This window comes from Spizellomyces punctatus, assembly GCF_000182565.1.
Source record: "Spizellomyces punctatus DAOM BR117 chromosome Unknown supercont1.11, whole genome shotgun sequence".
NCBI lineage: Eukaryota > Fungi > Chytridiomycota > Chytridiomycetes > Spizellomycetales > Spizellomycetaceae > Spizellomyces > Spizellomyces punctatus.
Window position 1 is genome coordinate 504,467 of NW_015971547.1, and position 12,912 is coordinate 517,378.

The 12,912-nt window shown below is 49.4% G+C and overlaps 5 protein-coding genes across 5 annotated transcripts; 2 read left to right on the plus strand and 3 right to left on the minus strand.

Annotated features, from left to right (window-relative positions):
- Positions 1-79: 79 nt before the first annotated feature.
- On the minus strand, positions 80-1,710 carry SPPG_06241 (uncharacterized protein; the record flags this gene model as incomplete). Its single annotated transcript, XM_016754450.1, has 3 exons — positions 80-1,236; positions 1,290-1,399; positions 1,452-1,710. 3 exons carry the CDS (start codon positions 1,708-1,710, stop codon positions 139-141), a joined length of 1,467 nt encoding a protein of 488 aa, XP_016606592.1. The 3' UTR covers positions 80-138.
- Positions 1,711-3,576: 1,866 nt separating this feature from the next.
- Positions 3,577-4,504, minus strand: SPPG_06242 (mitochondrial 37S ribosomal protein RSM10). Its single transcript, XM_016754451.1, has 3 exons — positions 4,456-4,504; positions 4,241-4,385; positions 3,577-4,180 (listed from the first exon to the last, which is right to left on the minus strand). The coding sequence occupies exons 1-3, from the start codon at positions 4,474-4,476 to the stop codon at positions 3,681-3,683; spliced, it is 666 nt and encodes a 221-aa protein (XP_016606593.1). The 5' UTR covers positions 4,477-4,504; the 3' UTR covers positions 3,577-3,680.
- Positions 4,505-4,628: 124 nt separating this feature from the next.
- On the plus strand, positions 4,629-9,177 carry SPPG_06243 (mRNA-binding protein RRP12). Its single transcript, XM_016754452.1, has 3 exons — positions 4,629-7,930; positions 8,002-8,876; positions 8,944-9,177. The coding sequence occupies exons 1-3, from the start codon at positions 4,760-4,762 to the stop codon at positions 9,080-9,082; spliced, it is 4,185 nt and encodes a 1,394-aa protein (XP_016606594.1). The 5' UTR covers positions 4,629-4,759; the 3' UTR covers positions 9,083-9,177.
- A 560-nt stretch (positions 9,178-9,737) lies between these two features.
- SPPG_06244 (uncharacterized protein) lies at positions 9,738-11,527 on the plus strand. The gene has a single exon (XM_016754453.1). The coding sequence runs from the start codon at positions 9,978-9,980 to the stop codon at positions 10,914-10,916; it is 939 nt and encodes a 312-aa protein (XP_016606595.1). The 5' UTR covers positions 9,738-9,977; the 3' UTR covers positions 10,917-11,527.
- Positions 11,506-12,902, minus strand: SPPG_06245 (uncharacterized protein). Its single transcript, XM_016754454.1, has 5 exons — positions 12,755-12,902; positions 12,492-12,691; positions 12,312-12,433; positions 12,084-12,248; positions 11,506-12,003 (listed from the first exon to the last, which is right to left on the minus strand). Exons 1-5 carry the CDS (start codon positions 12,806-12,808, stop codon positions 11,687-11,689), a joined length of 858 nt encoding a protein of 285 aa, XP_016606596.1. The 5' UTR covers positions 12,809-12,902; the 3' UTR covers positions 11,506-11,686.
- Positions 12,903-12,912: the final 10 nt, after the last annotated feature.

Below are 12,912 nucleotides of genomic sequence, written 5' to 3' on the forward strand. Positions count from 1 at the left end.
ACTCAGCGCTCGTCATAAGGCTGAGCAGTGGCCGCAGGACGGGAATCTCTGTCGAAGGAGCTTCGGCATCGTGCACATCAATACCATGGTAAAACGGCAATACAAATTGATAGAGTACATTCAAGCCACAACCACATATTAAAAAAACAAGTCTTCCAGCATCGCGTCAATTCTATTAGTAGCAGGCTTGGATCCCCCAGTCGTGGCATTTATCCTGTCTGTCAGCTTGGCATCCCCCCAAGACTTGCCCTCATGTCGACGAGAAGTACCTATAGATGTACTTTCATGAGCGGGCATGCTTGCAATCGGTGAAGAGTCCAAGGTACTCGGATTAGATCCCAGCTTATCATCTCCGTCGTCGTCTGTGTCGGATTCTCCCAACAGACCTTGTAACGGGCGTTCGTGTACTTCTGTTTCTCCTTGTTTCAGTGTAGCAGGTGCATGTAGCACTGGATTTGTCCCTTCGTTCGGAGGTGCGACGTTGTTATTTGGTGCGTCGGTGTCGTCATCTGTATCTGAATCCAATAAGATGGCGCGCTTCGTGTGTACAGTTGTTGACTGCTCGGATGAGCCTGTGCGTGGGAGGTATTTGGTATCGTCATTCAAGAAACTATCCTGTTTCCGTGGTGATGATGGTCTTGCATGCTCAACCGTCCGGCGATTCGGCACGGGAAGATTTTGGTTGGTATCTCCACGAACGCTATCGTCTTCGTGAGGATCAATAATGTTCCAAAAGTTTGGATCTGGCACTTTGGGTTTTCCTTTGATGTTCCTCTTGGAAGTTTTTAGACGTCCCGTCGACTTCATGGGTCTCATCGACTTTGATCCAGTTGGTTCTTCAATTACTCGTCTCTTCTCTTCTTCCTCCAATTCTCGTAGTCGTTGTTGACGGAATGGGAGAAGGTACTTTCGAGCAGCCTCCAATACTTCGTCATCGGTTTGGATGTAGAGTACGGATGGATGTTTGGGTGTTTGTTCTTTGGAGACTGGTGTGCTCTTTGCTTGTGCGGGATGCGTTCCGGCTTGCTTGGGACTTGCTGCGTTGCTCTGCGTTGACGTAGAACTCGCAGGTATGGTCTTTTTTACTCTCTTCTGCCCATCATTAGTGTTCCACGGCAGCTTTCGCTTTGCTGGAGTAGAGAGAGGAGTTTTCAATACTGCTGGTTTCTGTGGTGTGCGCGGTATTGATGATCCAGTTCCTCTCTCCGGATGCCCGATGTTGCTAGATTCAATACTCTGTAAGACGAGTTAGCATTCCCATTTGACACATGCAACCACCAAATTTGTACCTTTGGCAAAAAGTCTTCATACCGCGCACAAAATAGTAGCATTACAGCGGCGCAGTGTTTGCACTTTCCTTTGGTCGGTACCGGACAGGTGCATGTTGCATCAACCACATCTAAGAGCAAGAGTCAGACTACGCATTTAACTTGGCATGACGGACTCCTGACCTTGCGTCTCGACGTTAAGTCGAACAACAATGTCATACTGAGCCGTTCCCTTGCACTTTGCCTCCAATTTCAATACGTGCCCTTCGAGCGCTGCACGAGTGTGGGATATACTGTTCAAAAGTGCCCCCCCTCTTTCCACCGCTCGTGTGTTAGCAATATAGGTTTCAACTGTTTTCCTGGTGAACTGGAGGCCAACAAGCTCCACCGTTGTTGTGAAATGTGTGTCATTTTCGGTGGACGTTCTCTCCTGCTGTTGCATTTGGAGGACCAAAAGACGGGCGATCAGCTGCCTACGTAATACGACACTGGATGGAGCCGCACTTCAAATGTGTAAAACCAGTGCTTAGTGGATCAAAATCAGGTTTTGGGCTTACCAAGGGTGCCAAGGGACTGTTATTTGAGGTTCGGATATTAGCCTGCCTTGCCTTAAAAATCACATCGCTGGGTACCTTACGCATGAAGTAACCGATCTTCAGCCAGTTATTGGAAGCCACTGCGAGGAAAGTTTATCCATCGGAGGAGAGCCCAAGACAGTCGAAAGCTTCACGGTTACATTCCCGTAACCAGCTAAAGCCAGCAAGAATGGAGGGGAGCGTGAAAAGGTGTGCCGCTTATAAAGGCTCAATAGGGATGGATTACTGGATTCTCTCAACCAGGATGGTTAATTGATCTTTAAATAACGACCTGGGGCGACATCATAGAATTGGTGCTATCGGGAAAGAGGAGGCATACTGTCGTTCACGACCAGATCTTGCATATGCGACTCTCTAAGTTTAAGACGGCGAGACAAGCAATTCGGCAATCATGTTGGGCGGCGAGATGAAATGATGGAATACCAACTTCGTATGCACGGGGTACCTTTCACGTCCATAACTACCTTCGGAAGTTGACGGGCCGTCCGTCCGGAAGCTTATTCCATTCACTATAAAATTCAATCTGGAGCCACAGCTATCACAAATACAAAATGTGAACCCGCCTTGTTGAGGCCCGCAACAGCCATTATCCAGGTCCAATATCGACCGCCTTCCAGTACCATCCTGATTTCATCTACCTGCCCAAGCGGCATGTCGTGCGCCAATTGAAGCTCTTATAATCAATGCAATGAAGAATCCCCAATTGCTATTCTCAGCGAACATGATATGTTGGGGATAAACACCCAAATCAGAGCAAGTGCTCCAAATATTTTGGCCCATCACCTTGCCACATGGAGTGCTGGCCATCATAACCGAAACCTATCCTCAGGTTCTTGAACAAAATATTCCATCTGTTTATTCAATCTGTCCTTCCCCTTTGATTCGTCCGCAAAGTTCATCCAGTTTCCTTCATAGTCATTCAACGCCGTCCATAGAGGCGCGAATGAACCCTTTCATCGACCTTCTTGCGAGGATCGCAGGTGGACCCAGTCTAATCATACAGTACATCCCATACTCACACTTAGCAAGCCATTCATCGTCACAAGTGCAACTTGCTTGACAGGAGATACATAGAGTTCGAAACGACGTCTTCATCGCTCACACCAGATTGCGCGACGGTCCCCATATCGGACATAACTTCCTCATAGAGGAGCCTAGAGATGATGACTGAGACAGTATTGACATACGTTTGACAATCGTCCGGGTTTGAGCCGCGGCACGAAGGCAGCTAACGTTGAGGCCGCGGAGGACGGGTCGAGAGCGGGCGTAATGCCAGGTGGAGAGGTCCAGTGCATGACCCAATCGTAGAGAAGACCAAGAGAGGTCACCGCCAGTTGAGCGCTTCTTGGATGTCACCCAAGCGTTCAAACCATAAGAGTTGGATATCCGGCAGCTCACGTGTGCATCTATTATTGTGGACACGATGCATCAGTTCCCAGTAGGAATAATAACGACCAAGTTCAGTGATTCAATACGCAGCGGAAGAGCTCAAGAGGAGTCAAGAGGAGAGCTGGCTTTGTTCAATCACAACTTGGTACGGCAAATGCCATTGTTTCCTGTGCGGGCTTGCTATTGTCGGCTGGAGCGTACCCATCTAAATGTGACTTTTAATCCGAGGTACTTGGATCGCTTCAATTGAACTTTCTTCACGGCATATCAAGAGGCACGCATCGCGTTGGTAGCACATCCACACGATGAGAGCTCAGAGATTGCCCAAATCACCGCTAACATATACAATGCAGAAATAATATTATTACTCATCATCTACTTGTTGTGTGTATGTAGTGTCATCTCGCCGATCCAGACGTTATACATCCTATTTCGCCTTCCGCGTCCATCCAGCGACAAACTCGCTTGCCTTTTGTTCCACCCGCTCTTGGAACGTCATCTCCCTCTTTGCATTCGCAATATCCACAAGAGGTGCCTCACTCTCCAACGTCGATCGGACATGTCGCTCCACATGCACGTCCACCCCCGCCGGTACATTCTTGACAATATACGCTATCCACTCCTTGACACTTTCCTCACTCGCATCAAAGACTTGTAGGGCTCTCACGTACTTTTTCTGCTCAAACACTTCCTTGGTCTTGGCGTGCACAAAGGGGCCTTTGATCACGTACCACTTTTTCGTCTGCACAGGGAGATGGATTGTCTCGCTGCAGGGCATTTGCATCGCGTGGGCTGAATGTCGGCAAAAGTGTGCTACGAAATCGAGGTGGTCAGGCATATATCCTTGGAGGTGGAGTGTGCAGGCGAGGGCGTGGTGTGTTGGTTTCGGGGTCGGGAGGAGGGGAATGTCGAGGGGTTCGCCCTTCACTTTACAAGTGCACGTTAGTTACATTTTTGTCTTTCGATGCGGACTCTAAAAGTACATACAGTCGAGGGAGTGTAACCCATAATAGGTGTCCAGATCCCGCTTGGGTTCAGAGTCGGAGGTCGCAAGTGTGCGGACACATGAGCTGATCCGAGGCAACGGGACCACACTCCGAACATTTCGTGAAAAGACTGCCCGCGCGGCTTTCTACAAAATCCAGACCCATTACCCGCCGTTAACACACTATTCTGGCACACAAACCCATCTTCGTGCTCACCCCTGCTATGCGGTGGTTCATATTGGAAAATCTACTCGACAAGCAATCCGTCGCTCGCAAAGGCCAAAAAGTTCATCGGAATGGAAATGAAAATCACGTGGATGTCATATTTCCATTTTTGAGCTAAATGGAATTTTTTTGTTTTTGTCGACGTTTTGCAGCATCTGAGCAGAACAAAGGTTGCAAGCGTCGGGGTTTCATTTGCGCAATTTTATTTTGGGGTGGACATTCTTTACGCGCAAAGGAACAAGGTGGTAGCATTACATTCGAGGAAGGAGCGCCAGCAGTACAGAAAAAGGGCAACATGGCGGTTACTGCCAACCCCGACTCGGCGTCAGGCCGGGAAGAACAAGACTTTTTCCACAATGACGCTCTTGTTAAGATACGCTCCCAAACCAACTCTGGTCTCGAGAACCAAAAACAGGCTGCCATCATTCTCACTGCTGTCGAAGAAGCTATTCAGGAACAAGGCGAACAATTGACACCTTTGGCTTATTTCGGGGCGCTAATGACCATTTTGGAACAGCAGCGGGCGACAGCTGTCGATGCGGAACAGCGTGGGGTCCTTGTTGCCGTGACACACATTTTGTCGATTGTCTTCCCAAGAATACCTAGCTCCATATTGAGACTAAAGTTTGATGACGTGTCGCGGACGCTGGGTGGGACACTCGAGGCATATCAGGACGAACAGCCACTTGTTCGATCTGTACTCGCGTGCTTTGAATCTCTCCTGTCTGCTCAAGATCACGCGCGGTGGACAACAGATCTGACGTGTAAAAAGCTGTTCCAGGTGCTGTTGGTCATGTCTGTCGATGGGCGGCCCAAAGTGCGACGACGGGCGCTTGAGGCTGTCAAACGGATTCTTTGCCGTCCACCACCACCGAGCACACACCACCCCGCTACATTGACGACCATTGATTACACGATGGGATCTTTGCAAGAATATGCAGAAACAGTGGGGAGTGTGTCCGCTAAGAACAGAAAGGAACTCGAACAGCAGGTTCTCCACGTTTTGGTGTTTCTCAAAGCAACGCTCCCGGTTTTGGCCATGCAGGGAGGTCATGATCGGACGAGAGGTAAACTGCGTGCGCTTTGCGAGACATTACTGAGATTACCTGTTCGATCATCCGGAACTGGGAATACCATCTTGACCCAGTGGATCTTTTCCGTCCTGGAAGCCCTATTTGGAACCTCTTTGGAGAAAGAGGAAATCTTTCCCCATTTGGACATGGCGCTTTTGGACTCTGTCATTCGCGCGCTCTTGGAGATGCGTCCTTACCAAAACGACGCAACACTGATCCCGGCTTGGTTGGAATTAATTGGGAAAGGGTTTTCGAAATTGGCGGAGCTCGCTAGGGAAGCCGAGCGAAACGAGGACGGCATGATGTCGACAGAGAGGCAGTATGCTTTGACGGACTTTCCTGACTTGCTTGTTTCGGTTTTCAAAAAGACTTTTGAGGCCGTGTTTGGTCAGCAGGCCACGAAGGCTGTCATTGTCAACAAGGCTGCACAAGTATTTTCGGCTATGGTGCGAGAATGCGTGACAGAGACTATGGTGCAAGAAGCCAGCCGGTCGGACATGACAGACGACGCAGAATCCCGTCTCATGGTGATGATCCAAGTCATCAACACCGGGTTAAGCGACATTCGCTACCGATCCGCGTGGGGTGGCATCCTGGGAATCGCTGAAGCACTATTTGATCGCCTTGGTAGTGTCCTTCCTCAACTGGTCCGCGGAACTCTATTTAATGTCATGGCATTCCGTGACGACCCAGCCTATGGCGAAAGTTTCCCCTACAAGGAGGAACTGGAGGTCGCCTTGCATGCTGCGGTCCAGTCACTCGGCTTTGAAAACTTTGTCTCGTTTGTTCCTCTCAACATTGAGAACGAAATTCCATCCCAGCCCCGTCGTCCCTACCTCCTATCCACGTTCATGGAAGCACTCAACAGACCTCTCCCCACCATCATTGGCATACCATCCTCTGCATTTGGGCCACATACATTGTCTTTTCTCTCAAAGGACCTGTTACCCCTCGCCCAGCGCATGTTCGAAAAGAGCGGTGATGCGTGGAGAGGTAATCGGCAGGTCGAAGCCAAGCTGTACGAAACGATAGGGACGCAGGTATGGGCTCTAGTACCAGGATTCTGCTCGACACTTCCTCCGGACGTAGAATCATCCTTTGCAACAACTGGACCCGTGTTTGGAAAGATTCTCCAAGGTGCCCCGAAAGAAGTCTTTCTGGACTTACCGTCCGAACCGGATTTCAGGCCCGTTGTGTGTGAAGCGTTACAGAATTTGGTGGAGGGATACAGGAAAGTAGCAGATGTGAAAGGCATGGAGGACGGGCGAGATGACGTTGTTGCACAACGAAAGAAAGATGCCAACCAGGCTGCACAAGGATTGGAAAACTTTAAATCCTACGCAACACGCTTTCTCAGCGTCCTCTGCAATAATTACACTACCCTCCCTCCGGATATTCTCGACGCCACTAAAGGCCAAGCTCTCCAATCCCTCCATGAACGGGAAAACCAACACTATGCCCGAACGATTCAGTCCTTCCTCCCCATCGCCGATCCAAGCGCTGTCAACAGTTACTTTTTGTCCCTCGTGACAACGCTCCTTCAATCCCAATCACAACCACATCCGGAACCGGAATCAGCTGTTGCGCAAATGGGGAGGTTGAGGGACTATGCTATACTCGATTTACTTTTGATTCTTTTGCCTTTTGTGCCAGCATCCACGACGTCGGGTGATTCGCCTGTTGAGGTGTTTTACAAGGTTCTCACTGGGCAGCTACGGGATGCGGACCCTACGCTCCAGAAAAGGACTTACAAGGCGTTGAACCATGTGATAGAGTACCTTCGTCCTCCTGTTCTCAACCTGGAAGAGCTGGTGAATCGTCTCCTAGATCCCGAAGTTCTGTCCAAGGCTTCCTCGGGCGCCAAGAAGGCGCGTATGCAGCTGTTGCAACGTGTCGCAATTGCCATCCCGGCTCAGGACCAGGCTCTGCTGTTGACGTATATCCCTGTTGCGTTGTCTGAAGTCATGTTGGCTACCAAGGAAGCGAGTGAAAAGGCGCGCAATGCAGCGTACGATTGTCTTGTAGCCATGGGACGCAAGATGTTGACCGGGGGTGTGACGGAGGATGCGTGGGACATGGACGCTCTCCAGCGGGCGCTGGATGATGAGACCCCCGGCGGCCAAGTCAATTTGAAAGAATATTTCACAATGGTGGTTGCGGGGTTGGCGGGTGATACGGCTACGATGCAAAGTGCTGCTGTGTCGAGTTTGGGGCGACTGGTCTTTGAGTTTGGGTCGCGGTTGGATGATGCCTTTTTGAGAGAGTTGGTGTCGACTGTTTTGATTGTGATGGAGTCAAAGAATCGGGAGGTCGTCAAAGCCGCGCTCGGATTTGTTAAAGTTGCCGTTGTTACGGTGCCACAGGATGTGTTGGCGGATGAGCTGGAGCATATCGTACGTTTTATTGCTGCTGTGCGGGATTGGTTTGCAACGCGTTTGCTGATAGATTGATTAACAAAAACCAGGTTTCGTCCATTCTCGCGCACACGAGCCCACACAAATCCGCCTTCAAGTCCAAAGTCCGACACATTTTTGAGCGCCTTGTCCGAAAGTTCTCTTATGAAGCCGTTGAAGGCTTTGTCCCCGATTCGGACAAGAAACTTTTGAACAACATTCGGAAACGCCGTGAACGTCTCAAAAAGCGCAAAGCAGCCGCTCGGCAAGCCCAAGAAGAAAGCGAGAGCGAGGAGGAACAGATTGAGAAGCCCCGAAAAGTCGCCCAAAAGCAATTTGAAGAGGCCTTGTATGGATCTGAATCTGAATTGTCGAGTAGCGATGATGATGAAAAGTATATTCCCGACCGCTTCAAAGACGCCCTTCAACGCACAAAGACCCCTCAAGCTTCAAAGACGCGTATAAGAGAAGACGAAGACGTGGCCGATTTTTTGGACGCCCGCATCGTTTCCCGCGTCACTTCTGCACCTTCCTCCAAATCCCGCTCCACGCCACATGAATTCGCCACTCAAGACGGTAAACTCGTATTCGAAGATCCCTCCGATTCTGATGAAGCTGAACCACAAGAACCTGAACCCGAAGACCACTACAAGGCCTCCCGCATCTCTGAACTCGCCTTTACACGCACCCCAACTGGCAACATCAAATTCCTGCAGCCCAATAAACGCAAGCGCGATGACCCTGATGAAGAGGGTGCTACGGGGACCGGTTTGGGATGGGGACAAGGCAAATTGAAGAAGAAGGACGATATGGATAAAGCAGAGATGGAGCGCATGTTGGGGCGGCAGTACCGCGCGAAACGCGCCAAGGGGGATGTCAAAAAGGCTGGTATGCCTGATCCGTTTGCGTATATTCCTTTGACATCAAAGGTGGTTGGAGGACAAAAGTATGTATCAATATTTTGGCGTGAATCGCTGCAATCATTTGTTGATTGTTTCTTTTGTTTTCTCTAGACGCAAGGGCGCAAAGATTGCGGGACGGTTCAAGAGTATGATGAAGGCTACTCGGGATGGGAGTGAAGTGGTTGTAAAGGGCGGCGGATCGGGAGGAACGAATAAAGGTGGTAAGAAGGGAAACAAGCGACACAAGTAGAATTGTATTGGTATTTTTTTGCATTTACTTTTTTTTGTATTTATGTACATGGGTTTTACCATATGGAATGAGATTAAAACGTATTAATGATCTGATAAGATGCCGCACTCTGTTCGTTATGCGGGTGAATCTCGCAACAAACTGGACATGCTTCTGGCGCTTCTTGCGCACTCTCCAAAGTCAAGACAGTCTTTGACGAAAAGTCCCTTGAGTTGCTTTTGCCAAGAGTATCCAACAAGTTTCAAATTCGGCTATCGGAAAGCCCATTGCATCGGGCATTGCCTGCCCCAACCATGCCCTGCCCATTCCAACCGTGCCCCATGCAATACTTTTTGTGTGCCATGGCCATATCGCAGTTGGTTGTCACCAGTTGCCAATATCCAATAACCCAAATCCACTCCTTCCATCGCCCGTATGCCCCCATAGCCTTTTTCAGTGCGTCAAATTCCTCCAATGCGAGGCTGTGGGCAAGGCTGAAGATGACATAATTAAACCATAAATGGAAAGTCCTCAGCCCCATTGTGAAAAGTTCCCACGCTTTTGCATTTATTACCGATGATATTGATTATAATCATTATAATCAGATATAATCATTATGGTCACTGCCACAATTTCGCCTTCTTTTCCGCCTTTCGTCGTCGTCGTCGTCGTCGTTTTTCTATTTTTGGGCTTTGTCATTCTGCGTTTTGTCATTTACTTTTGAACCTCATTGCCTTTGTAGGACCGACTACAGCCACACACACACACACACCTTTAGTTGACTTGCTTTGGAACTAGGCACGAACTGGGAAACTGCGCAATCCTTACCACTTTTGTAACGCGCACAGCGAACCCTTCTTTATGACCTATGCACACCCGCTCTTCTCTTCCTCATTCCTTTTGACGCTTGGTCGAAATGCAACATCCCCAACAACAGAGAGGACACGTTCCACCACCACGCCGGCATGTCACGGCAGCGACGCACGAGCACGCTCTCGCTTCGTCAACACAAATGTCCCACACTTTTACTTTGGGTCCAGGCAACAACACCAAGAAGCCGCCAGACTCGGGCACAGTCGTCACCCCCGCTCTCTTGCAAGACTCGCACAACGCCAGACTCGACGGTCTGCGAGCAGCACCCTCTGCAAGCACACAACCGACAAACGGAAAACTGTCGGCAGACGCCAGCGAGTTTGTTTGTTTTGCAGTTCACAGAATATGGCATCGCATCCCTCCTCGATCGCCATCATCCCTCGTGTCTCCAAACTATCCCTCACCTCCCTCTGCACCGTCTGCTCTCCCCTCTCCATCCGCATCCGTCATCAGTCCACCGGGCACCTCACATTGGTACCCAGCTTTTTTCGAAGCCGTCCACAATGTCATTCACAGAGCAAACTGCTCCCTCCCCCACATTCTCATTTCTTTATTATACGTGGCCCGCCTACGACAAGCAGTTCCGAAATCACATACAGGAGAAGGTTCGGAATTCCGCGTCTTCGTTTCGGCTCTCATCCTCGCCCAGAAATACCACACAGACGACCGGTACGCCAATAAGACATGGTCGAAAATGACAGGATTGCCGTTGAATGATGTCAATACCATGGAACGGGAATTCCTGACAGGTGTGGGCGGGAGATTGCATGTCACTAGAGAAGAGTACGACAAGTGGTTGCGGAATATTCAGGCCTTGGGACAGGAGCATTCGGCTATTGTGAGGAGGGCGAGGGTTGAAATGACCTTTGCGGTTGGACAAGAGGGGCAAGAGGTGGATCCATTGAGAAGAGTTCGCACGTGGCCGGAACGGGAAAAGGTGGTCGAGGCGCGACCACCGCCGTACAGTAACGAGTGTCCATGATAATCGTGAACGTTGACAAGAATCAACAATCTGTTGCGGACGATAGTGGGCGGCCGACGAGAGACTGACGAAAATCTGCCCACGAACAACAGAGTAGGCAGCCGAACGGGAAGCTCAATGGGGACCGTTGAAATCTGAGAACCCGAAAATCTGTCGATGAACGCCAAATGCGAGAAACGATTGAACACGTTGTTCGTGCCGTTCGCGCCAAACAGACGATAGACTCTAGAACATGGAATCGAATGGACATTGTGACATGCTGTCCCGCCACAGCAGCATTGGCTGGATCTCGCCACAAGTCTTTGCTTCCTTTAAACGTCCATTCACCCAAACCTCCTCATCATCCACCTTGACAGCACCTTCACCTCCACTTTTATTACGCCTTTATCATCACCGATCTCCTCATGACTTGTTCATCTTTTTCTTGTATCATAGTGTCTGTGACCTAGTACCTCTGCTCTTGCGCATAGAGAGCTATACTGCACCAATGTGTTGAAAAGTTTTTTTTTTCTTTTGCAAATATATATATAGTATAGAGAGAGAAAGAGATTTAGCTGTATGTTGGGTGCGTCAAATGCTTGACATTTGAGTGAAAAGTATTTTTATTCACAGGCACACTGTTCTCAAATGAGGATGCCCAGATATATTGCTCAAGAGATCTTCCCGCCTAGTAGCCAACCCTCCAACACTATACATGCTAAACACTAAAATAATGTAAAGATAAATAAAGCGCCCGCGAACGGCAAAGCGCATCCGCAATCTAAACAAGATCAAAACAGCCGTTTCCCAACCTCATAACTCGACACCATCACCGCACAAGCCGGCGCAACTTTGGCCACTCTCGGCTCCACTCCTCTAAACAACCCCCTCCACCCCTCCCTCCTCACAATTTCCCTCAAAACCGGCACCATCCCCCCTTCTGCACCGACTTGCATGACTGTCTTGGCCACATCAAAAGGTGTGGTCAATATTGCAGCAATTGTACCCGCAACAGCACCCGATAGAAAGGCGTTGCGGAATTCGATATGGGTTGATGTTGGATTTGGGAGGTGGGTTTTTGTTTTTTCGTATGTTAACCAGTATATTCCTATTAAACCCAACCACATTAGCCGCCATAACAAACAAAACAATGCACACATGCATGCTCATCCTGACGTGTGTACTCACCACTAAACGGTACATCCCTCCAAAGTGTTGGCCCCAATCCCCTCCACAACCCTCTCACCCCCTCACTCTTAATCCAAGCCCTCACATCACGGACCCTGCGCATCTTCCCCGCTTGCATCCGCGTACGCAATAACTCGAGTGGGGACGTCAACGTCGCAGCAAGCGCTATACACAAAAAGTCAAACAATTAGACTTGAGCCCAAAAACATAGAGTGCCATGTAACGTACTTCTTGCTAACCCCCCCGCAACGAGTGGGGCATACACACCCTCACCCCACCGTGCCACCATCCGTCCCCGCACATCTTCATACCCAATATAATAAACAACTGTCGACGGAACAGACATGACCCTACATAATAAAAAATAAGCAACTCATCTTTTATATAAATCCATATGTTGATACTCACAATGTTGGAACCAGTCCCCTCCAAAGCCCTTTCACACCCTCACTCCCCACCACAACTCTTATTATACTCTGCGTTGACAATGGGTATGCTGACGACTGCATCCGGGTTTTGACTACATCAAAGGGCGTTACGAGGAGGGAAGTTAGGATGGCGCCTGTGCAGGCTGAGAGGGTCCGAATGTGGGTATGCGTGCTTGGATGCTAGTAAAGTGTGAATGGGTGTTGTGGGTTTGGGGAGAAACAGGACAAAAGAGGAGGCAATACCTTGATTTCGATACATTCTTCTAATACTTCGTATTCACCTTCGGAGAGTGACATGATCGTCTATGCAGCATGGTGGAACTTGGGGTTATCCCAAATTGTTTAATTTCAAAAAGATATTTCGTGACGGAATTTTTTCGGAATTCAGTCTGTGGCACGTG